Below are 25,965 nucleotides of genomic sequence, written 5' to 3'. Positions count from 1 at the left end.
TATTTGATGAGAGCAAGAGCAATGGACAAGATAAAAATATTTGAAAACAATCCTGCTATGTGTTTACAGCAAGGGTGTCAAACTAATTAAGGCAAGGATAGTTGGTTCAATTAACTGTAAAAAGGGTAACAACAAAACAATTTTTGCAAAATCTCAATGCTATTATTTATTGTGAGTTCAACACAAATCATGGAAGTTGTCCAGGATTTGCTTTCAGCAGCCAAATCGAATGATGTAGCGAGCGTGCGGGCTGCCAGTTTGACACCTGTGGTTTACAGTTTTCCAAACTAATAAACATCTCACAATATACATTGATGAGCATGTACATTTGAAAGATAAAAATATATAGCAGGCACTTTCTGTATCATAAGAAGGTAAGGATTTCAATTATAGAACAAAAACTTAGGAGGCACTGAAATACTCCCTGTTTTCTTCTTTCAAATTTTACACAAGTGTGCCACCATCTGGTGTGGAATTGCAACCAATATAAAGATGTGGTAGACACAAATAAGCATGAGCAAGTAAGTGTGCAAAAGCGCTGGTTTCTTTTCAACAAGCATGAAAAGTTATTGGACATGCGCGCTTGAAGAAATGAAAGGTGACACCGAGTGAGTGTCTTCACCTTCCTCACACCTTCCATCTCGACCGATGAATACCACAAACTTCTTCAGAAGATGGCAGTGCTGGAGACAAGAATGCACCGCCTTGAAATGTTTGTGGAGGTGAATGGAAAATCGTGGAATGACACCACACTGCCTATGTCTCCAAACGGTGGTCATGAGCATGCTAACAAATAGCTAGCTCCATCCACCGACCCTCTGTGGAATGTGCTGGGAGCAAAGCCAAAACTGAGGAGTCGTCGCCCAACAGCTGGACCTGACTGCCAACTAATGCCTGAGGAAACACGTCGGCCTATGCAAAAGGCTACCTCAAACCCAAGAAATCAGTCTTGGACGTTGGTACCAGCAAGAAAAAGGAAACCGTCTCTTGGCCGACGAAGACAAAATACTGATATCGAACTGAGAAACAGGTTTGCCGTGCTGTCGCCGAGCCAGCAAGCCTCGGGGGATCACAGCACCAGTCAAAGGTATGAAACCGGACCTTCTCAGCAAATGCGTTCAGCTACTGAGACACAAACACTGATAATAGGCGACAAAGCCTTGTTTGGTGTTAAACGTCTGTGCAGCAGAAAAAACACAGAAGTTCTGTGTTTTGCTAATGACATGGTGCTGGACATTTCTGAAAAAGTCGACAAGATTGCTACTGACTACCCGACTGAGATCGATTGTGATTCACACAGGAGCATTCGATGTGTTGAAAAAACAGTCGGAGATACTGAAGCAAGACTTTATTACCCTTCTACACAAGATGATATGCCTAAACGCAGAGGTTTTTCTGAGTGGTCCTCTGCCTACTGTCCAACCAGGTGATGAGCGTTTCAGTCGGATTATGTCACTCGAGATGGCTGAAAAGCATCTATGCTTCTTACTCAGTGAACTTTATTGACAATTTTTCTATGTTTTGTGAACGTCGCCATCTTTTCCAACCCAATGGGATTTATCTCAATAAGCAGGGAGTCAGATAACTGACAGCCAACATCTTCCATAGCATGCGTCACTGGACGCTATGTTCCCAAAACAAAGGAAATGAAACACAACAACCGATAAGAAGAGGATCTGGTGAGGCTGGCTCACTATCTTGCACTCCCTGCCCTTCAGAACAGATTGATTTGTCCTCATCTGCCCACACTCCAAACACCGAACATCCAGCTCCGCTGCTCCCGAATGACACCTGCCAAACACCACCACGACCACCACCACCACCACCAGTTTCACTACCAGATGCACCTCTGCACTGTTCATCGCCCCCAAGCGACACCTGCCAGACAGCGCCACTACCGGATTCACTGCCGGATGCACCTCCGCGCTGTGCACCGCCCCCGAATGACCCGATGACTGACTCTCCAGCGAGTCTCACCAATAGGTTGGGCAATCTGGTCAATCTCTCCATACAGCTAAATAAAAGTCTCTCCAGGCAGCTGCCTGCTCATGACAGTTCGCCCATGCACCCCCCAAGACGCCACATTCAGCTATCTACTAATCGTCTGACTCCACCAAGCCTCAGCATACAGCTCCCCACCCGCCGACCTCCATCTTTGGCTATGGAGAATCTCAATTACAGCTCGGTCTGATATGTTTTGGGTCCAGACTACATATAAAATATAAAAAAATGTGTGTTCCCAGAATAAGTCAGGACCCAAGGAAGCTTGTAGCATTCCTGTGATTACAAGAAATAGAAAGTTGGCAAAAGAAACGAGAAGAAATAAGTCAGAAGCTACAAACCTATCAGTATAGCTTGTCAACCTCTGACTAAACCAGCGTCTCCGATTACCACTGTGAGACTAGCGCTACTAAATACAAGATCACTAGTTAACAAATCATTGTTGACTCATGACATTATTATGACATATGATCTTGACTTATTTCTCCTCAGTGAAACATGGCTAACAAAAGGTTCCTGCAACACTGTTCTCAATGGCGCTTTCACACCAAAAAGCCCAGGAACTTTGAGTTCATGGTAGAGTCAGTTGCCGAAGAACTTGTGAGCGGCCCACGAGTTTGCGTTCACACGGCATGAAAGCAGGCAGGGTAGTTTATTCAAATGAGACTGATGACGTATGTCAGGGGAGGAAAAAAAAACAGCACTACCCCGCCTGTCCAGCAAGTGGCGGTACCGGTAAAACTGAATGACAAACAACCAGTGTGACGTTGAAAAACGCAACCTTTGACCCTCCATCGCCATTTGTTATGATACAAGGCATATCATCTTTTCGTTTTCCTTGTCATGTTGTACAGAGTTGTGTTTGCAGCAATTAGAACTTCACGGGAAAGGTTGATGAGAACCATTGGGACCCGCCGTATTACCACATCAAGATGAGAAATGGGCAGGACTTGCTCACTTGGAAAGACAGTCAAACCTGCAAGCACGAAGACGTGCACTGGTAAGGTTTAAACACACAATTATACGAAATTTATTTCACATCGGAATTAAGCTGTAACATGTAATGGAGCTCCCCTTGCAAGGTGGAGAACACGAAAAAAAAATGAAGTTACAGAGTGTATTAGTGCCTTAAACACAACGTATGACTGGCGCGTTCAGTTGCACGTCTACTTGCGTGTGTCCCCGCGCGTCGGTCGTTTGTGGATATTTTGTCGTACTTTCTGCCATGAAAAGGGCAATCGCTGGAAACTGGTGTTTCCTGCCTAGTTCTCGTGCAATTCACGGCAAAATAGGGCTTGATGGCGAGTTGCTGTTCACGCTACATGTACGCTGCGTATTTCATAATACCGTTGGACCTGGATGTATTGTTAGTCTGTCCGCATGTTTTTTTTTTTTCGTTTTTTTTCCTGTTAAACACATGATTGACCGATCCAAAGTGTTGAAATGGCTTGCTTTCTTTGACGATGCACGAATGTTAGAACAAAGGTGCCGGGATTTTGGGAAAAGTGCTGATTTTGGAAGTGTCAGATTGCCACCTCAAGCCAGTGGTTTATCATAGGGCCATAAATTGGTGCATATTCCGCTATTTTAAGGTATTCTGTCATGTAAATCACAAGGCTGTTGCACAAAAGTAATTAATGTAGATATTAACATTTATTAATTTGTTGTGTTTCTGTTTCAGATTTGCCACTTCTACCAATCTGGGTGTGTTCCGCGCAGGGAGTGGAAGAACATCAGAACCTCTGAATGGTGGGACGCTGTAATTATGTTTGCATTACTGTTTGTCAAAAATAAAAACATTAAAAAGAATTAATTGAGCATAAGTTTTTATTCGTGTGGAAAAAAAAAACGAACCACAAAAGTGATATGAAAACAAAAGCATTTATTACTTATGCATTTGGCTTATTTGTGTCCACAAGTCTGTTTTGGACTGCCAGGAAGCCCATTTGGAACTCTCTGTCGTGCCTTTGTTCAACCAGCTCATGTGCCACGTGTTGATCTTCCTTGCGCTCCTCGCTTCTGAGGTCAACTTCCTCCTTGTGCTGCTCGCGTCTGAGTTCAAGGTCCTCCTTGTGCAACTGCATTTCTTCTAAGAACATTGCACTCGTGGACTCCCCCTTCTTTTCATCAAATTGGTGCAGGTATTCCAAAAATAGGTGGTCTCGGTCCCGTGTCCGCTAACCTATAGGGATGTAAATGTACAATGAGTGACAGTAAATACTTTTGATGAGCTTCCAGTTACATGACTTTGAACTTATTGGAACTTGACAAAGGGGCAGGAAACTCTGTTCGAGTGGCGCAGTTTCTGCTTGTGGACGGACCATGCTCGCTTGTACCTTCCTAACGCATCGACTTAAACGGTTTCAACAGATTCGTGCAATGAGTAAGAGTACAGTACAATGATTTAGGTAGGAGTAAAACACGGCACTCACGTTAATGTACTTTCATTTTTCATAGTTACAGAACAGAATATGCCACACTACATTGCCAAATATGGCGGCATGCACTTGAAGCTTTTTTAGGCAATACACACTAGTAAAATTGCAGGAATGTAACTTTTTTTTCCCCCTTTCTCAATGCACCATTATGAGTGAAATGAAAATTGTATATGTGAGTATGAGGATTTATTATTGTGTATGCCTATGAATTTCATGTACATACGTTAATGACAAATGCACGCATGTGTTAAGGTGCAATTGTTTACACAAGCAGGATTACACATTTTCTTTTAGTACATTTTAGTAAAAGAAAATGTGTAGTAAATTAATACATTCCAGTAATGTACTTTTTTTTTTTTTTTTTTTATGAAATGAGTCAGTAGATATAAAGAATGGGTAGGACTAGACAAGTTTTTAACTTCTTTCTACTCCTTTGAACATGTAAACTATTATGAATGATTGCAATAAGTTTCTTCTTTCTTTTAAAATGTTAACTGCTACTCATTTGTTTATAATGTCCAATAAAACAAACACACTGCCTTATTCAACGAAGCAAAATTAATTGTGAGTGGGGTGTTGCTTTAAAAGTTTTAAATGAAGCTTTTGAAGTTATATAAAATGAAATGAAACATACCAGGACTGTTCAGGGAGGCATCATAACGTAAAGGAGAGCACAGAGAAGGTCCAGCTGTAAGTCACAGTACATAACATTATTTTTCTTACGTTTCAGTTTCCCTAGAACTGTTTATGAGTTGTTGTTTTTTTTGTTTTTTTTATGAGTTGTTAGGTGATGAGGCTAACAAGTTAAAACGTTTTAGTTACGTTGAATGCAGAGCTTTGTATTAAGGAAAAAAACCCAAAAAAACCCCGAAGTGGTTGTTTTGCTTTTAACAGTGAATAGTATGCCTAGCTTCCACACGTCCTTTTCACGAATCTTTTCAATTTCGTCACTGAAAGCAGGGCTATTTCGGCGTTAGCTGCCTACAATACTTTTCGTTTACTAGGTTAATTGATTTAGGAATGATTTCACATTACATGGGCTCGGAGTTGCCCTGGATGCGTGACTTTGCCAAGCTTAAGCTAACATGCTACGCTAACAGTTTAATGCTAGCGCGGTGTAAAAGCCACGTTGCGACCAAGCATCGACCTAAATAAATATATATACAAAGATGTGCATGAGGCAATTCTGCCTTACCTTCGTGTGTTAGCAAGGCTGTTGGCAATTAATCCTCGCACACTGCCGTGTCCTTGCACATTGCTTCCAGCATGGTGATTGCAGAGTCCTCCTTTGTACTATTGGTGGTACAACCCATCCGGTGGCCGAGAATATCGTCCAGTCTTTCATACATTTATTAATTTTGCGGTCATTTCCACTGTGGTTGTTGTGGTCCTTGAGTTTCCTTTAGTCCTGTTGGAGTTTCTTTAGTTTTTCCCTCACCTGCTTTTGTGTGTGTAATGTTAACTCTGCTAGCTTCGCGGTTATTATCGTTTCTTGTTGGACTTTCGAAGTGCCGTTGGGTCTCCTCGTCCCATGTTTGCTCAGGAGAGCCTGTACTTCCTCGTCCGTCCACCTCTCGGTTTTTTAATCCTTCCATTGCCGAAATGTTTGAAGAAAAAGTCGTAGCGCCCGATAAGAGTATAGTAAAGAAGAAATGGCGGCTTTACCGCGGGAAAAAAAAAAATCATCTAACCAAAACGACACACCTCCTCATCCAGTCAACCAATCATAACACACTAGACAACACGCCCCCACCTTGTGTCGTTCAGGGTACACCCAAATACCCTCCTCATGCCTAGGAACTGAGGTAGTACCGTTCCGACGCCCCCAGACCCGGAACTGGTTTTGTGTGTGAACGCAAACTTTGGACAAACTCCCCCGGAACATATGGAAGTTCCATCATAAGTTCCTGCGGTGTGAAAGCGCCTAATATTGGCGCTTTCACACCAAAAAGCCCAGGAACTTTGAGTTCATGGTAGAGTCAGTTCCGGGTCCGAAGAACTTGTGAGCGGCCCACGAGTTTGCGTTCACACGGCATGAAAGCAGGCAGGGTAGTTTATTCAAATGAGACTGATGACGTATGTCAGGGGAGGAAAAAAAGACAGCACTACCCCGCCTGTCCAGCAAGTGGCGGGTACCGGTAAAACTGAATGACAAACAACCAGTGTGACGTTGAAAAACGCGACCTTTGACCCTCCATCGCCATTTGTTATGATACAAGGCATATCATCTTTTCGTTTTCCTTGTCATGTTGTACAGAGTTGTGTTTGCAGCAATTAGAACTTCACGGGAAAGGTTGATGAGAACCATTGGGACCCGCCGTATTACCACATCAAGATGAGAAATGGCCAGGACTTGTATGGAGAGAAATTTGTGTCTTTATTTTCAATCAAACAAAAAAGGAATTTGCAATCAAAAAAAAATTTCAATCAAACAAAAAGGGGATTTGCAATAAAAAAAAAAATTCAATCAAACAAAAAGGGGATTTGCAACCTCAAATAAATTTTAATCAAACAAAAAAGGGTTTTCATATAAAATAAAAATTTGCAAACAAAAAAAAAACATTTCAAACATGGATTTGAATTTTAATAAAATCTTTTGCAAGCATTTTTTTCGTTTTGTTTGCGAATCTGTTTTTTGGTTGCGAATCTGTTTTTTGATTGAAACCTGTTTTTTGGTTGCGAATCTTTTTCTGTGTTGTGTGGGCGGGGTCCTCCGTTCAACCGATGATAGAAGCCTTGTCATTGGTCAGCTTGGAAGCCGCTGCGACAACTTTCATTGGTCAGATAGGAATGGGGGTGTGACAATGTTCGTCTGACTATTTCCTGGTTCATTTTGTCCAGTCGCCGCCAGCATCGAGGTAAATATGACCCCCCCCCCACCCACTTCTAGTTTTCCGTTTTGTTTATCTGACATTTATCTAAAAGCAACCCTTGATCTATCGTTTATCCGGTGATTTGTTCTAACCATTACAATTAACGTAATCACTCACTCAGCATTGCTTAGCCATGTTAGCTAGCTAGGTAACTGATGGTCCGATACATGAGTCAGTCATGAAGCTATGTTGTTGGCAGTCAAAACACAAATATACGGCTAATTTGGGATAGCTGTTAGGATGAAGTTTTGTTGTTGTTTTTTTATACTCATAAAGAAACCTTTGCATTTGTTTCACATACAGGCAGGGCTGGGAATCGAATTTATTTACACTAGCTGCTTTCCCTAAATCTTGGATGTTTGAAGTAGAGATTAAATTCGTGATAATTCTGTGATTATTATTTATTGGTCCTGGTTGTTTACTGTATGAGTCAGATTGAAACAGAAGGGGAATCTGAGTTGTAGGTGTACTTTTGCAATTACACTGACTAGATTTTTTCTTTTAGAGTGCGAGCAGACCAAGGGGTAGAAAATGTAGACATAGCGAGATGCATGTTTACTGTAAGAGGAGCAGGCCAGGGCAGTTTTATTGCTGGTAAAAGCGTACATAACCAGAGGAAAAAACTTTATATGAGTAAAAGTTCTTGGAGTTACTGTAGCTTTCATAAATGTATTTGATATTACAGATCCAGCAAGCTGAAGAGACACTACCCTTGGACCATCACGGTGAACACGGGATCGTTATACCTGACATCCACTGTCGTTTACCTGAGGAAAGACTTGTTGCTTTACGGCAAATCAATCCAAACAAGGAGTCCTTGAGTTTTGGTCGTGTCATTTATTTGCAGACTCTCAATGTTGCTTCTAGTGCTAGTGTGGCCCAAAGGGTCATTTAAATTTATGTAAAAAATGAAAATAAATTCCTGTGTAAAACAGTTTGACTTTTATTTAATAAAAAAAGCATGCATATGAACTAACAACCAGTCAATTATTCAGCATTTTATAGATTTTATACAGACATTTTTCTCAAGAAATGATTGGCCTGCCAACAAGAAATCAAGAAAGCTCAGAAAATGAACTGTTAAACTTAAAACAAACATTTTGGTAGGAACAGCCTGTAATTACTCAAAAAAATGAAATGGATGTGATTTTTTTTTTTTTGCCCTTTCAATTACACTGTGTCAAATCTGGCATCAAAGGTGATAGCAGTCAGTAGATGTGATTTAAAGGAATGGTAATCACTCATATGAGCAGTTGGAAATGTAATGGTGTTTGTGCAGGGGGTAACATAATGTGTGACCTGGCATTTGTACCTCACAATTGTGGTCAAAGTTTATTGATATTTTAAATTGCTCTCTGTCTGACATAAGCAGGTGCTTGTGGCCCTGCTCAGTTATCCACAGCATCACCTCATGAAGAGAGGTGACCAACCACCAACTTCATCTTCTGCATCTAAAAAGTAAAGAAAAGTGTGCTTGAATTAAGTACCAAACATGTAAAAAAAAAATTCTGACAAAGTTATGTTTGACACATGTTTTGAACATTATTGAAACAGGAAAACTACAATGAAACAATCACAGGAACTAAATGTATTTATATTACGTAATCTGTCACTTCCTCTGTATTTCAAACAACCAAGACATAATAAATGTAGCAGAGGCTACTTATTTCAATGACCAGAACTTCTCATAAGTGATTAATAATTAGCATTTTATTAATGTAATGATGTAATGTAATAAAATAATCATGAATAAGCATAATAACAGCTATCTCAGCAGGCCGTTTATTTGGGCCGTTTCTCGTACCAACAAAACATCACGATTCATGACTAGACTAACCAAAATCAAACGGTTACGTGGCCTGGATCCTCGTAGTAGCAGTGTCACCGCTTTGACGGTGCATGAGTTCCCCCTCTTTTTCAACCTGACTCGTACAGTAAACAACCAGGACCAATAAATAATAATCACAGAATTATCACGAATTTAATCTCTACTTCAAACATCCAAGATTTAGGGGAAGCAGCTAGTGTAAATAAATTCGATTCCCAGCCCTGCCTGTATGTTAAACAAATGCAAAGGTTTCTTTATGAGTATAAAAAAAAACAACAAAACTTCATCCTAACAGCTATCCCAAATTAGCCGTATATTTGTGTTTTGACTGCCAACAACATAGCTTCATGACTGACTCATGTATCGGACCATCAGTTACCTAGCTAGCTAACATGGCTAAGCAATGCTGAGTGAGTGATTACGTTAATTGTAATGGTTAGAACAAATCACCGGATAAACGATAGATCAAGGGTTGCTTTTAGATAAATGTCAGATAAACAAAACGGAAAACTAGAAGTGGGGGGGGGTGTCATATTTACCTCGATGCTGGCGGCGACTGGACAAAATTAACCAGGAAATAGTCAGACGAACATTGTCACACCCCCATTCCTATCTGACCAATGAAAGTTGTCGCAGCGGCTTCCAAGCTGACCAATGACAAGGCTTCTATCATCGGTTGAACGGAGGACCCCGCCCACACAACACAGAAAAAGATTCGCAACCAAAAAACAGGTTTCAATCAAAAAACAGATTCGCAACCAAAAAACAGATTCGCAACCAAAAAACAGATTCGCAAACAAAACGGAAAAAATTTTGCAAAGGATTTTATTAAAATACAAATCCATGTTTGAAATTTTTTTTTTTTTTTTGCAAATTTTTATTTTATATGAAAACCCTTTTTTGTTTGATTAAAATTTATTTGAGGTTGCAAATCCCCTTTTTGTTTGATTGAAATTTTTTTTTGATTGCAAATTCCTTTTTTGTTTGATTGAAAATAAAGACACAAATTTCTCTCCATAGAGTTGCTCACTTGGAAAGACAGTCAAACTTGCAAGCACGAAGACGTGCACTGGTAAGGTTTAAACACACAATTATACGAAATTTATTTCACATCGGAATTAAGCTGTAACATGTAACGGAGCTCCCCTTGCAAGGTGGAGAACACGAAAAAAAAATGAAGTTACAGAGTGCATTAGTGCCTTAAACACAACGTATGACTGGCGCGTTCAGTTGCACGTCTACTTGCGTGTGTCCCCGCGCGTCGGTCGTTTGTGGATATTTTGTCGTACTTTCTGCCATGAAAAGGGCAATCGCTGGAAACTGGTGTTTCCTGCCTAGTTCTCGTGCAATTCACGGCAAAATAGGGCTTGATGGCGAGTTGCTGTTCACGCTACATGTACGCTGCGTATTTCATAATACCGTTGGACCTGGATGTATTGTTAGTCTGTCCGCATGTTTTTTTTTTTCGTTTTTTTTTCTGTTAAACACATGATTGACCGATCCAAAGTGTTGAAATGGCTTGCTTTCTTTGACGATGCACGAATGTTAGAACAAAGGTGCCGGGATTTTGGGAAAAGTGCTGATTTTGGAAGTGTCAGATTGCCACCTCAAGCCAGTGGTTTATCATAGGGCCATAAATTGGTGCATATTCCGCTATTTTAAGGTATTCTGTCATGTAAATCACAAGGCTGTTGCACAAAAGTAATTAATGTAGATATTAACATTTATTAATTTGTTGTGTTTCTGTTTCAGATTTGCCACTTCTACCAATCTGGGTGTGTTCCGCGCAGGGAGTGAAAGAACATCAGAACCTCTGAATGGTGGGACGCTGTAATTATGTTTGCATTACTGTTTGTCAAAAATAAAAACATTAAAAAGAATTCATTGAGCATAAGTTTTTATTCGTGTGGAAAAAAAAACCAGAACAACAAAAGTGATATGAAAACAAAAGCATTTATTACTTATGCATTTGGCTTATTTGTGTCCACAAGTCTGTTTAGGACTGCCAGGAAGCCCATTTGGAACACTGTCGTGCCTTTGTTCAACCAGCTCATGTGCCACGTGTTGATCTTCCTTGCGCTCCTCTCTTCTGAGGTCAACTTCCTCCTTGTGCTGCTCGCGTCTGAGTTCAAGGTCCTCCTTGTGCAACTGCATTTCTTCTAAGAACATTGCACTCGTGGACTCCCCCTTCTTTTCATCAAATTGGTGCAGGTATTCCAAAAATAGGTGGTCTCGGTCCCGTGTCCGCTAACCTATAGGGATGTAAATGTACAATGAGTGACAGTAAATACTTTTGATGAGCTTCCAGTTACATGACTTTGAACTTATTGGAACTTGACAAAGGGGCAGGAAACTCTGTTCGAGTGGCGCAGTTTCTGCTTGTGGACGGACCATCCTCGCTTGTACCTTCCTAACGCATCGACTTAAACGGTTTCAACAGATTCGTGCAATGAGTAAGAGTACAGTACAATGATTTAGGTAGGGGTAAAACACGGCACTCACGTTAATGTACTTTCATTTTTCATAGTTACAGAACAGAATATGCCACACTACATTGCCAAATATGGCGGCATACACTTGAAGCTTTTTTAGGCAATACACACTAGTAAAATTGCAGGAATGTAACTTTTTTTTTCCCTTTCTCAATGCACCATTATGAGTGAAATGAAAATTGTATATGTGAGTATGAGGATTTATTATTGTGTATGCCTATGAATTTCATGTACATACGTTAATGACAAATGCACGCATGTGTTAAGGTGCAATTGTTTACACAAGCAGGATTACACATTTTCTTTTAGTACATTCCAGTAAAAGAAAATGTGTAGTAAATTAATACATTCCAGTAATGTACTTTTTTTTTTAATGAAATGAGTCAGTAGATATAAAGAATGGGTAGGACTAGACAAGTTTTTAACTTCTTTCTACTCCTTTGAACATGTAAACTATTATGAATGATTGCAATAAGTTTCTTCTTTCTTTTAAAATGTTAACTGTCCAATAAACAAACAAACACACTGCCTTATTCAACGAAGCAAAATTAATTGTGAGTGGGGTGTTGCTTTAAAAGTTTTAAATGAAGCTTTTGAAGTTATATAAAATGAAATGAAACATACCAGGACTGTTCAGGGAGGCATCATAACGTAAAGGAGAGCACAGAGAAGGTCCAGCTGTAAGTCACAGTACATAACATTATTTTTCTTACGTTTCAGTTTCCCTAGAACTGTTTATGAGTTGTTTTTTTAGTTTTTTTTTAATGCGTTGTTAGGTGATGAGGCTAACAAGTTAAAACGTTTTAGTTACGTTGAATGCAGAGCCTTGTATTAAGGAAAAAAACAAACAAAACAAAAACGAAGTGGTTGTTTTGCTTTTAACAGTGAATAGTATGCCTTGCTTCCACGCGTCCTTTTCACGAAGCTTTTCAATTTCGTCACTGAAAGCAGGGCTATTTCGGCGTTAGCTGCCTACAATACTTTTCGTTTACTAGGTTAATTGATTTAGGTATGATTTCACATTACATGGGCTCGGAGTTGCCCTGGATGCGTGACTTTGCCAAGCTTAAGCTAACATGCTACGCTAACAGTTTAATGCTAGCGCGGTGTAAAAGCCTCGTTGCGACCAAGCATCGACCTAAATAAATATATATACAAAGATGTGCATGAGGCAATTCTGTCTTACCTTCGTGTGTTAGCAAGGCTGTTGGCAGTGAATCCTCGCACACTGCCGTGTCCTTGCACATCGCTTCCAGCATGGTGATTGCAGAGTCCTCCTTTGTACTATTGGTGGTACAACCCATCCGGTGGCCGAGAATGTCGTCCAGTCTTTCATACATTTATTAATTTTGCGGTCATTTCCACTGTGGTTGTTGTGGTCCTTGAGTTTCCTTTAGTCCTGTTGGAGTTTCTTTAGTTTTTCCCTCACCTGCTTTTGTGTGTGTAATGTTAACTCTGCTAGCTTCGCGGTTATTATCGTTTCTTGTTGGACTTTCGAAGTGCCGTTGGGTCTCCTCGTCCCATGTTTGCTCAGGAGAGCCTGTACTTCCTCGTCCGTCCACCTCTCGGTTTTTTAATCCTTCCATTGCCGAAATGTTTGAAGAAAAAGTCGTAGCGCCCGATAGAGTATAGTAAAGAAGAAATGGCGGCTTTACCGCGGGAAAAAAAATAAATCATCTAACCAAAACGACACACCTCCTCATCCAGTCAACCAATCATAACACACTAGACAACACGCCCCCACCTTGTGTCGTTCAGGGTACACCCAAATACCCTCCTCATGCCTAGGAACTTAGGTAGTACCGTTCCGACCCCCCCAGACCCGGAACTGGTTTTGTGTGTGAACGCAAACTTTGGACAAACTCCCCCGGAACATATGGAAGTTCCATCATAAGTTCCTGCGGTGTGAACACCAACAAATTTTAGTTTCATGAACAAATGCCGTCATGGCAAAAAAGGCGGTGGACTTGCTGCCATTTTTAAATCTCTATTTCAGTGTAAAGAAATTTCATTGGGAAACATCGTCATTGTCATAATTTAGAGACCTCCAAAACAAAAAGGCAGATTCATGGAGGAATTTGAAGAAATGCGGTCAGTAATTTGTACCGACTATGATTATCTGGTCTTAACTGGAGACTTTAACATTCATGTTGACAACAACTTGGATAAAAATACCAAAGAATTTTGTAATATACTTGATACTCTTGGTCTCTCACAACATGTAAAAGGTCCAACACACAATCAAGGTCGCATTCTTGATCTCGTCATCTCTAAGGGTGTTGACATTTTATCTGTTGAGGTGAAAGATCTGGCTATTTCAGATCATTCCTGTGTGTTTTTTGAATTACAAACAATCCCAGAAGCTCAAACAACTACTGTCTCTATTAAAACAAAGGTACATAAATGAGAATACAAGCAACATGTTTTTCATGGCCTTGACTTGCCTTTGCTTTGTGTTCAATAGCCAGCCAGCGGCTTGAGGAGTCATGTCAACTAGATGATGGGCATAGCAGGGCATGCTAACAAGCTTGGAACGCAATGCATTGTAGACATGCAGGCCGCCATCTGCATATTTTTTGCGGTAAACGGCAAGGAGATCGGCCAGACGAGACGGGGCGAGGCCAGGTCTTACCCACGTATTGCTCCACGTCTCGCACGCCGAACGTCGGCGGCGGCAGCTTGAGGCCCAGGCCCTCCATTTCGGTGACGGCGATGGGGTAGCGGAAGCCTGAGCGCTCCAGGTACTTGGGTGTCACCTGCTCGCCGCGCATGCGCATCACCGCCTCCTCGCAGCTGAAAAGCACATGCTTGACTCAATTATTATTGCTCTTACTCAATCATTTTGGAATTTTCAATACAGCATACAGTGTTCCCTCGTTTCCCACTGGAGTTTGGTTCCAAAAAAACACCCATAATTTAACAAAATCTGCTTTATTAGAAAATGTTTGAAGGCTCTAAATGCACACAGTTGATACACTTTTCTCATCAAGGCATTTACATTTTCTCACATTTATCTCCTTTTAAACATTTTCAAGGTTCAAACCTTCAGAAATTTTAGAATCCACATGACGGCAAGGGTGTGAAAAGTGAACCGCGTTATAGCGAGGGAACACTAGTTTTTAAGTACTTTTTTTGCTATTTTGGACTTTAGGGTTTTTTTTAAGTTTGTGTTTATTTTCAACATTAACATTCATTTTACGTATGTAATTTGTATATAGGGTATTTAAGGTTTGTGTTTTTTTTTGTTTATTTTTCATGTTTTTTTTTAATGTATTTTAAATAAAGGTTTTAAAGTTGAACTTCTTGTAAATGTTTACATATGTCATTCAGGTTTTGTTTTTTGTTCTACAATTCTGATTGGACTTTTTTGGGTCTACTTTTCAATACAATGAAAGGTTTTTACTGACTTTTATGGTTAATTTTTTTAATATAGTCAAGATTTTTGTTTTAATTTATACAATTCTAAGGTTTGAGTTTCTTTCAATATTTTTGTTTGCTTTTTTTTTTTTTTTTTTAACTCGTGTATATTTTTATAACATGTTTTTTGTTTGACTGAATGTATACAGGACTGTCTCAGAAAATTAGAATATTGTGATAAAGTCCATTATTTTCTGTAATGCAATTAAATATGCAAAAATGTCATACATTCTGGATTCATTACAAATCAACTGAAATATTGCAAGCCTTTTATTATTTTAATATTGCTGATTATGGCTTACAGCTTCAGAAAACTCAAATATCCTATCTCAAAATATTACAATATTTCCTCGGACCAAGTAAAAAAAAAAAAAAAAAAAAAAAAAAAAAAAAAAAAAAAAAAAAAAAAAAAGCCATAATTAGCGATATCAAAACAATAAAAGGCTTTCAATATTTCAGTTGATTTGTAATGAATCCAGAATGTATGGTATTTTTTTTATTATTTAATTGCATTACAGAAAATAATGGCCTTTATCACAATATTCTAATTTTCTGAGACAGTCCTGTATATTTAAGGTTTGAGTTGATTTTGAGGTTGCGCCTCCAACTCGGATTATTTTCCTTATCTTCTGCTGTGTTGTGCTTCTCTGCCTTGAAGTACTTTTGCTTTCTTTTGAAATGAATGTGAATTTTCATTTTTTTAATGAGGTGTGACACACCTGGGGAAGGTCCTGCTCTGCAGCTCCTTGACAAAGACGGGGGTGCCGGCTTGCACCGGCTTGGCTCCGTCATCGGGCTCCGTGTAATCGTGGCGGTGCCAGTTGTTGCGCATTTTCACTGGAAAACCCACAAAAACAACACATTCAAGACGTCAATACTTTTTTTTTTGGTTGTTTTTTTTAAATAAGCAGAAGTGGCAAGACTCACTCAGGGAGGGTCCATGTCGGACATGACAGTTGGGACAGTGGTAAACGTCGATATCAACGGCATGGTGCTCCTCCACATGCACGCAGCTGCAAACAAAAATACAATTTGTCAATTTGTCAATTTCTCAATAGGACTGCTGCAAAAGAAATAAGAGCGACGAGTTGAGCAACTGGATGACTGCAGAAGGCAAGATAAGATGTCCCCACTTGACCTAACATGGCTGCTGGTTGAAAATAGTTGCTTGCTGCTGCTTGTCCTCGTTCAGTTGACTCGGCCTCCAGGCATTTTGATTTGGATCGGCAGTAACACATAATGGGATTAAGAGCGCCTCAGTCACTTTTAGCTGCTCCTGTCTGTGTGTGGAAGATGGAGGCCGGGCCTCGCTATCTACTTGCAGCAAAGTGTCAAAAGGAAAGAAAAGTGCCATGTGTGCTGAGGAAGTGGAGGAATCCTGCCAATTCTTGACAATTGCATAAAGCTGTGTCCCGAAATGACTCCCGCATCACTCAGCGCACGTTGACGATGGGCCAGATGTGCTCGCTCTTCAGCGCGTGACTTTGAAAGCGGCCGACCGGCCGGCGCTTGGCTGTCATATCATGTTTCCACCATGTGCTCTGCTCGCTCAGATGAAAGCGTGACTCACACACACAGCCTCCCTCTGTGTGCGACCTGGGCTGACTTTTCCGCCACGGCGGGACCAAAAAAAGAAAAAAAAGAAAAAAAGAGTGACGACTGACTTCCTGAGCGTCACCCATGCTGGCAGACAAAATTGGGCTGGGGAAGTGAGGGGACGCAAGTATTTCCTGCCACTCACGGAATGATGATATGTTGCATCACTCGCCATGCTGACGTCATCCAGTAGGACACGTGACGCGGTTTTAACGTTTCGTTTACTGCACAATAAAAATACAGAAAAACGCAGACCACCACAGAAAGCCCAAAATGATTCGGTGCTACTGCAACTTTCCTAACATTTCATATTTGCCTATATTAATAGTTCACACTGTAAAACATATCGCAAACTATAATCCCAAATAGGGGTGGGTGATAAAACGATATTAGATCATTAAGAATTTTAATGTGTTGACGAGCTCATAAAGCTGACAGATCGGCAAGATCGTCTGTGGCACATTTTATACAGTTCAACTTCCACATTGCCCACACGCGCACCTACGAGAATTTGTAAAGTAGTCGCGGGCGAGCAAACGCTGTCGTAAACAGTGTTTTCTACTTTTCAATTCTGTTCGATTTCGTCCCTCCCGACCGCGACAAGGGGAATAAGTAAGTAAGTCATCGAGTAAGAATGACAAAATATGCCTGTCAATGGGTCCGGCCGACGTAATCCCGTCTATAAAAGGGAACATCGCCAGAACACATCCTCTTTAACCTCTCTCGCACAGCGTTATACGCTCCGTCCGTCGCGAGTAGCCTGTGATCTGGTTGATCGGGGCTGCGGGTGTTCCTCGCCCCCCTTGGCTGCCACGGTTCAGTGCATTTTCCCTTTCGTGATTTGTATGGCTAGACTGGAACTCTCCTGCGGGATTTCTCCACTTCTGCCACCTCTCGGCTGTGTACAGCTTCAGGCCGGTGCGCGTCGAGCGACGTTAACATCTTCAATGAAAGCCGTTTGGATTGCTTTGTTTATGACGTGCGGGTGATGATACGGCTGAGAGTCCTAGCTTGTTTTACTGGCGGTGGGAGTATGTAGTTTCAGGCTGACACAACTCTCTTGTCGGGAGCACCAGCTGCTTTGATGTTTTTGGCTAGCTAAGGTGCTCTTTATCAAGCCGACTGCTAGTTTGGGACGCCATTTAGCGAATCCTTATTCGCTGTGTGGGCGCCCTCGCTTCACGGAGCCAATCCGCCACGCGGAGTTTCGGCACACAAACCACGTACGTGACTCTTCCATCGTGGGGGGTCGTTCCCTCCTCACGGTGTCTGCCGCCGTCGTTGCGGGGAGCTCCGTTTGATTCCGTTGGTGGCGGGGCGGGTCTCGCCTCCTATCCCAGACGAAGGAAGCAACATTTCGACGCTCACTCACTGACTGCGCATCGAGTGGAGGACGTGGAGGACGTCACTCGCTGTAACACTGGAAGTTCCTTCCTGCCGGAAGTAGGACTGCTGCCTCGGCGGTTGCTCAGGTGTTGACACGGCAACCGATGCTTTCGATACCGTGTTGCCTTTTACTGTGCTGAAAAGAGCTTGCCAGGGAAGGTAAGGCATTTTCGTCTCCTCTTCTAAATTGTGGCTCCACACTACTCAGCGGATGGCTGGGAGCCGACACCGCCTTGATGTTTGCGGCTTGCGGCATTGGTTATCGTGCACTCTGCTAGCTTGAGCCAGCACAACCTGAGTTGTGCCCTCCGTGGTTTGTCAGCAACCCGTTGTTTAGATTTGCGGTAGCTGAGGGTTAGTATGGTGTCCCGACACCCTCCTCGGTTGCGGTGTCGCACCCGATGCTGTTGCCTCCGTTGTGTATGGGTGTGTAGTTGGGAGACGTATTGATATCCTCCTGCCACGATTGCAGGATTTCACCATGCGGGCTGGCGGAGCCGGTACGAATGATTTCGTATCGTCTCCTAGCTTGGATTGTCTCACTATATCGGCTTTGATGCGCTTGGCTAGCTGAGGCACCGTGGGTCATACCAACTGCTAGCTTATGACTGCACAAACGTCTACTTACGTGTCGTTAGGGCCGCTGTGTGATGCGCTTCGCCCCCGAACGGACTCGGCCGCTATCAATGCACAGGGTTTCGCTTTATTCCGTTAACAACACGAAAATAGCAACAGATTGACTTGACATGGCGTTATGGAGGACGCCGCCGCAGAGGCACCTTGGAGGATGAAATGGCCTGTTGTCCTAGTGGGAGCGGCGCATTTCCACTACGGTGGCCGCTCATTTACCGGCAGCGGCTGTTGCCGGTTACATAGCGCCTTCAGCTGGTGGTGTCGCCAGGGGCGGTCATCGGCGGGGGGGGGGGGGATTGGTTCATTGCCCCGCGCAGACCGATCAAGGCACCAGTCTGCTTCTCCTGCCCCGGCCCATCAAAGTGAAGGGCATTAGCTGCCTTGATGTTGTGTGCTAGCCGGGATATTGTTTACCATACCAACTGCTAGCTTAGGACGGCACAAACGACCACTTGCATGCATGTTTGTTTGATTGCTATTGGGTCTCATTTTGTTCAACCTGTAAGGGGGCAAGGGCGAGGCCAGGGACCGTCTCCATCTCCCACATTGGGTCAGCCGCTCTTCACACGAAGTCTGCCGCGCTCCATGCGCGGAGCTTCAGTGCCATTGTCAACTTATGGCGGCACAAACGACCACGTGCATGTTTAATTGATTGATTTGTGGTTTCGTTTTGTTCGGATTGCAAAGTGGCTGGGTGCGAGTCTAGGACCGCCTCCATCTCACATACTGGGCGGCCGCTCTCCCACACGAAGTCGGCCGCTCTCCACGCAGCTTCTGCTGCTCTCCAGACGCAGCACTGTGTTTGGTCCGTTGAGGATGAGGCTAGGTGCAGCCTCCTCTCCCACACAGCATCGGCCGCTCTCCACACGGGGTCTCCCGCTCTCCATACGCGGCTCTTCGTCTGCATGCGCGGAACTGGTTTGTCTTGTACCATTGGTGACGGGGCTGGTGGCCGCCCCTTCTCCCCCACGGAGTCAGCCGCTCTCTACATAAAGTCTACGGTTCTCCATGTGCGGATCTTCATTTTGTTCCGCGGGGGAAGGAGCCAGATGCAACCTCCTCTCCCGCGCGAAGTCTGCCGCGGTCAACGTGACTTCTGTCGCTGTCCGTGCGCGGAGTTTGTTTTTGTTCAGTTGGTGACGAGACTGGTTACTGCCTCCTCTCCCTCACGAGGTTGGCCACTCTCTACGGGAACGGCCGCCTACACGGAGTCTGCTGCCCTCTCTGCGCAGGGCTTCGTTGTGGTTTCGTGTGTGATGGGTCTGGTTTCGGCCTGCTTTCCCGCACGGAGTCTGCTGCTCCCCACACAACGTCTGCCGCCCTCGCTGCGCAAAGCTTCGCTTTGCTACCATTGGGGACGGGGTGGGTTGCCGCCTCCTCTCCTATACGACGATAGCTGCCAGTTGACGGTGTACACTCCCCGCATGTAGATTGATGGCTGCAATGGGGGACGCCGCTGGATGTCAGCACTATGTCAGCCCTTCTGATCCATAGATGGCCGTGCCGACCGCTGTCTTGACTGTCATGCAGTGATGTCGGAAGTCCGTCCTCCTCCCTTGACGGCAGCGGATGTTGCTCCTGGGAAGGACGCATCATCCCCGGTGGAGCCAGGACCCGACCACCTCATGGACCCCAGCCCCCCTGGGGGGCCAGGGCACACTACAGATCTGCTTCTCCTGCGGCCCCTGGCCTTGGGAGTGTCAAAGGAATGTTCGGGCTGATTATCACTTTTCTTTGCAATTTTGCAACTTGGTGGCGACTGGGAGAGTGGAATAAGCTCAGTGGGGTGATCAAACCCCTTCCGCTTGTCAGGCCTCTGCGGGGACATCGTTCGTGGCAGGGGTGGCCGTGCCGGATGAAACCCGCTGGTTGCCCTCCCAGGCGGACGATGTCGCCGAGGTGCCGTCTCCATTGCGGTCTCAGGAACTTCTTCTCCGTTTGGTCCCGCTGGTGAGGGGGCGGTTCTCGCCTCCTATCCCAGACGAAGGTAGCAGTATATCGACACGTACTCACTGACTGCGTGTTGCTTGAGGGCTGCTACGGATTCTCCAGTTGATGCCGTTGGTGACGCGGCGGTTTCGCATCCTATCCCAGACGAAGGTAGCACTATATCGACGCATACTCACTAACTATGTGTCGCTTGAGGGCTGCTACGGATTCTCCAGTTGATGCCGTTGGTGACGGGGCGGTTTCGCCTCCTATCCCAGACAAAGTTAGCAGCGTATCGGCGTGCACTCACCGACTGCACGTCGATTGAGAGCTGCTAAGGGTACTCCGTTTGATGCCGTTGGTAACGGGGCGGTTCTCGCCTCCTGTTCCAGACGGTGTTGGCAGCGTACCGACGTGCACTCACTTACTGCGCGTCGACTGAGGGCTGCTAAGGAGTCTCTGTTTGATCCCGTTGGTGGCGGGGCGGTTCGCGCCTCCTATCCCGGACAGAGATAGCGGCATACCGGCGCGCACTCACTGGCTGCGCGTCGATTGAGGACAGCCATGGATTCTCCATTTTGTCCCGTGCTGCGCGTCGATTGGGGGCTGCTAAGGAGTCTACGTTTGATCCCGTCGGTGACAGGGCGGTTCGCGCCTCCTCTCCCGGACGAAAATAGCAGCATACCGAGGCGCGCTCACTGGCTGCGCGTCGATTGCGGGCTGCCATGGATTCTCCATTTCATCCCGTGGATGCCTAAGTCTGTGGTGTTGCATACGTTCGATGAAATGGTTCACTGTCATCGAGGGGATGGACGTTTGCTTCCTTGTCCCGATTGCCGCTCAGCGCAAGGGGCTGCGGGGCTGACTTTTGGAAAGTCATTCTCTCCCACAGTGTTCACAGGTGTCGCGAAAGCGACTGTCGCTTGGGATGTCGTTGGATGCCACATCCTTGGATGCTCGGCCGACCCCACAGTGGGGGATGTTGTTCTGCACTGAGGCGGCCTTCTGTCCTTCTCCTGCGACGATGGGGCACGCTAGGGTACCCGACGGTGTTTTTTTCCCCTGGCCCTACGGTCACTGCGGCCATTGCAAGGGTGGGTGGCTCGTCTCCACCTGCCGCTGAGTTGGCATCGGCGTCAGTGTCTGGTGGCTTTACGGTTGCTCCGTGCGCCACATCATTCGTCAGGATGGTGCGTCGTCAGCCTTGTGGATGCGGCGGGAGGTGGTGAGCGTCATGTGGAGTCGCTGTGGCACGGTGGCTGTCGCTCTATTGGCCTCTGTGGAGTCCACTCACTGTCCCCTCTGGTTTGATCTGCGGGAGCGGCCTCTCCCCCTCATTCGTCTGACCTTTCTGGGGGTCCGTCTGGTGTTCTGTTCGTGGCCCTTTGTTGGCCAGCCCAGTTGAGGTTCACCCTACACCGCAGTCTGATTCATGGCATCTCCACCTGTGTGTAGGTGTTGAACTGATGAGGCTCGGGACCTGTTGCTGCACTGCCGGCGGTTTAGCCGGCAATCTATCGTACATAGGAGGCGTGCCTCTCTACACTCAAGCAACGCCTCTCTCAATGGATCGGAGATGTGATTCAACAATCGTACAGAGTCTCTGGTCAGTCCCTTCTGACGACGGTGCGCAGTCACTCCACCAGGGGTGTGTCTGCGTCGTGGGCTGCTCTGAGGGGCGTGCCCTTGGAGGACATCTGTGCGGCTGCCTCTTGGTCGTCGCCCTGCACGTTCTCAAGATTCTGCAGCTTGGATGTCACCTCTCCTCATCCACGGGATGTGGTTCGGGGTCCTGCGGAGGCCCCGTTGGGGGGTAGTCTTTGCAGGGTCTTCGTGACATCGCTGGCGTTCCGTGCTGGTTACAGCACCGCCACATGGCGGTCGGGAGGGACGAAATAGAACGAAAGTTACGAATGTAACTACGGTTCTATAAGTCCCAAACGACCGCCAGCATTGCTTGTCATTCAGAACCCTCGTGCTGGTTTGCGTGAGAAAGGTTCTAGAGTATGTGTTCTGGCGACGTTCCCTTTTATACACGAGATTACGTCGGCCGGACCCATTTACAGGCATATTTTGTCATTCTTACTCGATGACGCTGTCGCGACAAGGGGAATTCCGTGCTGGTTACAGCACCGCCACCTGGCGGTCGTTCGGGACTCATAGAACCGTAGTTGCATTCGTAACTTCGTTTTATTTACTTTGATAACTCATTCCAAACTGTTTTTGTCGATAGTTTATTGAGGAAAAAACACGTTAAACTTCTATTGTGGTGTTAACTAACGCTGTTCATACACCGTTGGCAATCTTTACTGCCTCCTGTAGTCTGGGAGAATATCGACCACAGCTGCTATAATTGCACTATTTCAATTGAAACCTGTTCAAAAAGCTTGGTTGGCTTAAGATGTCTTTTAGGGTTTTATATACAAAGTAAATATGTTTCAAAATTTACAAAAATCTTCAGAAATGTGAAGATTAGTCTAAAAATATGTAGTAAAAAAAAAAAAGAATCGTGATAAAATCGAGATTGTGAATTTATTTTTAAAGAATTGTGATATGACATTTTTACCATATCGCCCAGCCCAAACCCCAAAACATTTCATGTGAGGTTTAAACATATCAATTCAAACTCATGTTATAAAGGTGTCAGTCGATTAAAATTTTTAATCGCAATTAATCACATGACTTCAATAATTAACTGACGATTAATCACAATCACATGTTTTATACTTCAATTTATATCTAAACTTTCAATAAAATGTACATTTTTGTTCCTAATTTAAATATGGTTTATTTTTTAGTCATTGATACAGTAACTTCATCACAATTGAATAAAAAATACAATTTAAAATATGTATTGTACGTTAAATAAAAAAACGAGTGATTTGTGTTGATCATTTTTCTTTCACTATAACATGGCATAATTGCATTTGTAAGACATACAACATGGCATAATTGCATTTGTAAGACAATGGTGACAGCTCAGTGCATTTTTCTTTTCATATTAAGAGCTAACTAATTTTTAGCATGAAGTAACTTGTGAAATTATGCATTTTTAAAACTGTAAAATACAACTTAGACCCCAGAAATATATGCATTGTTATTTAATTTATTAGTGCAAATTGTGTTAGTGTATTCCTTTGCGGAACGCTGAATGTTTTTATTTGGTTAAGTTTAATAGGATGTGCATTGTAAAATAACATTCATTTACTGCATACAAACCAGAAACGATCGAGGTGTACTTTTCATATTAAGAGTAGGGCTGTCAAAGTTAAAGCGTTAATAGTAGGGCTGGGTTCAAAATATCGATATATTGATATCGTATCGATACGCCTTTTCATATCCCAATATCGATACATAAAATCATGTATCGCTATATCGATTCCCCCCAAAGCCAGCTGAGATAGGCTCCAACGCCCCCGCGACCCTTGTGAGGAAAAGTTGTTAAGAAAAGGGATGGATGGATGGATGTCACAACAATATGAATGTCGTGAGTGTCAGTTTTTTTTTGTCACTTTATTTACACAGCCTGTACTGTGGTTGTAATTGATTTAAATTATTTGTTTTAATAAGGCCATGCTAAATAAAACAGACTATTAGTGTAACTGCAATGGATTCAATTCTTAAAGGAAGGCACCTTTAAATTTACATGTATGGCTTGATTGGCAGTAAATAGTTAGTTTAGCTACGAAACATGCATAAGAGCTGAAGAATACACCCCAATATTGATTTATTTAACTTTTTTCAACATCGAAGTACTTCCGTGTTGGAACGCCTCCAAGTGGTGACGTAACAAGTGTGTATACTCGCTTGGCGAACAGTAGTTCACGCAGACAGAACGACGAGGACGAAACAAACGTCACTTATGCCTTACTGTATTGCAAAATTTTGCAAGGTGTCGTCAAGGAAAAACCCGCGAGGTGCACACTGGTATGTTATCCCCCCCAAAAAAGGCTATTTGCGTAGACAATGGCTTGCTAAGTGCTGTCGACCTCCCGGCAAGGACAAGCAGGCGCGGACGTTATGTTTTATTAGCTCGTAAGTTGTTTATACTTCACAAATTGACCATGTTCATAATCTTATTTTAACAAAAAATTTATAGAATGTGGATTAGTGTCATTATCATCGGCATGTGCGACGTACTACATTTGTGTTCTGTCTCGCTGTTCTTCCTGTGGTGCATTCCAGTTTCATTTGCATTTCTTTCCTTTTTTTTTTTCCTTTTATTATTTTTTGAACATATAAACAGATGAACAGCAGAGATAAAACAAAAAACAACAACAATCAAAATAGAAGAAAATCCCAATAACATAATCATTCAATTAATCATAACTTACATGTTCAAAAGGGAGTATTAGTTAAACATTAGTTAAAAGTATTATGAAATATATTGTACAACCTTTTACATATATTTGTAATTTATCATTTAAAACTGGTATATTTCCATCAAAAATGAAGATAGCCAAAGTCATTCCTGTTCATAAAAGTGGAGAAAGACACACGTTTAATAACTACAGACCAATATCATTGTTGCCACAGTTCTCAAAAATTCTAGAAAAATTATTTTCATATAGATTGGATAATTTTATTGAGAAACATAAGCTCTTAAGTGAAACCCAATATGGGTTTAGAGAAAAACGGACCACCTCAATGGCAGTCATGGAGCTTGTAGAAGCAATATCTACCGAAATAGATAATAAAAAATTTACTGTTGGGATTTTTATGGATTTTAAAAAAGCTTTTGATACTATAGATCATTCTATATTAATGAATAAATTAAATAAATATGGAATAAGAGGTTTAGCTTATAAGTGGATGAAAAGTTATTTGGAAAATAGATATCAGTATGTGCAGTTTAATAATGTACAATCAGAACACATGAAGATCACTCATGGAGTTCCCCAAGGGTCTGTGCTTGGCCCTAAATTATTTATACTGTACATAAATGATATTTGCTATGTCTCAAAAATATTGAAAAGTGTCTTATTTGCTGATGATACAACTTTCTATTGTTCAGGAGAAAACCTGAAGCAGCTTCTGACTACTGTGGAGTATGAATTGAATATAATAAAAAAATGGTTTGATGTAAATAAATTATCATTGAATTTAAATAAAACCAAGTTCATAGTTTTTGGCACTAGACAAATCACTCATCAAGTTAAAATTATGGTGAATTCAATTGAAATAGAAAGGGTGAATGAAAATAAATTCCTTGGAGTTATTATCGATGATAAATTATGTTGGAAGCCACACATAGAAACTGTTAAAAGGAAAATGTCAAAAATCATAGGGATACTCTATAAAAGTAAGGATGTTTTAAACATGAAATCATTATATATATTATATAGTTCACTATTATTGCCATATTTGACCTA

At 42.9% G+C, this 25,965-nt stretch overlaps 1 protein-coding gene and 2 long non-coding RNA genes across 4 annotated transcripts in view; 1 reads left to right on the top strand and 2 right to left on the bottom strand.

Moving 5' to 3' along the window:
- kdm7aa (lysine (K)-specific demethylase 7Aa) overlaps window positions 1-25,965 on the bottom strand; it is a 56,612-nt gene that overhangs the window by 8,421 nt on the left and 22,226 nt on the right. For both annotated transcript variants that reach the window (XM_077498963.1, XM_077498964.1), the window contains exons 2-4: window positions 15,977-16,062; window positions 15,769-15,886; window positions 14,265-14,425 (exon numbers count right to left, since the gene is read on the bottom strand). In XM_077498963.1, the coding sequence (XP_077355089.1) occupies window positions 14,265-14,425; window positions 15,769-15,886; window positions 15,977-16,062 (365 nt within the window). The remainder of the gene's footprint in view (window positions 1-14,264; window positions 14,426-15,768; window positions 15,887-15,976; window positions 16,063-25,965) is intronic.
- Window positions 2,601-3,814, top strand: LOC144003120 (uncharacterized). Its single transcript, XR_013278890.1, has 2 exons — window positions 2,601-3,001; window positions 3,683-3,814. It is a non-coding gene; the product is annotated as an uncharacterized LOC144003120 (long non-coding RNA).
- LOC144003972 (uncharacterized) lies at window positions 3,864-5,618 on the bottom strand. The gene is made up of 2 exons (XR_013279146.1): window positions 5,074-5,618; window positions 3,864-4,183 (listed from the first exon to the last, which is right to left on the bottom strand). It is a non-coding gene; the product is annotated as an uncharacterized LOC144003972 (long non-coding RNA).

Source organism: Festucalex cinctus, chromosome 16 (assembly GCF_051991245.1).
Source record: "Festucalex cinctus isolate MCC-2025b chromosome 16, RoL_Fcin_1.0, whole genome shotgun sequence".
Classification (NCBI taxonomy): domain Eukaryota; kingdom Metazoa; phylum Chordata; class Actinopteri; order Syngnathiformes; family Syngnathidae; genus Festucalex; species Festucalex cinctus.
Note: the sequence above shows the minus strand (reverse complement) of the source record. Positions and strands in the feature narration are given on the sequence as shown.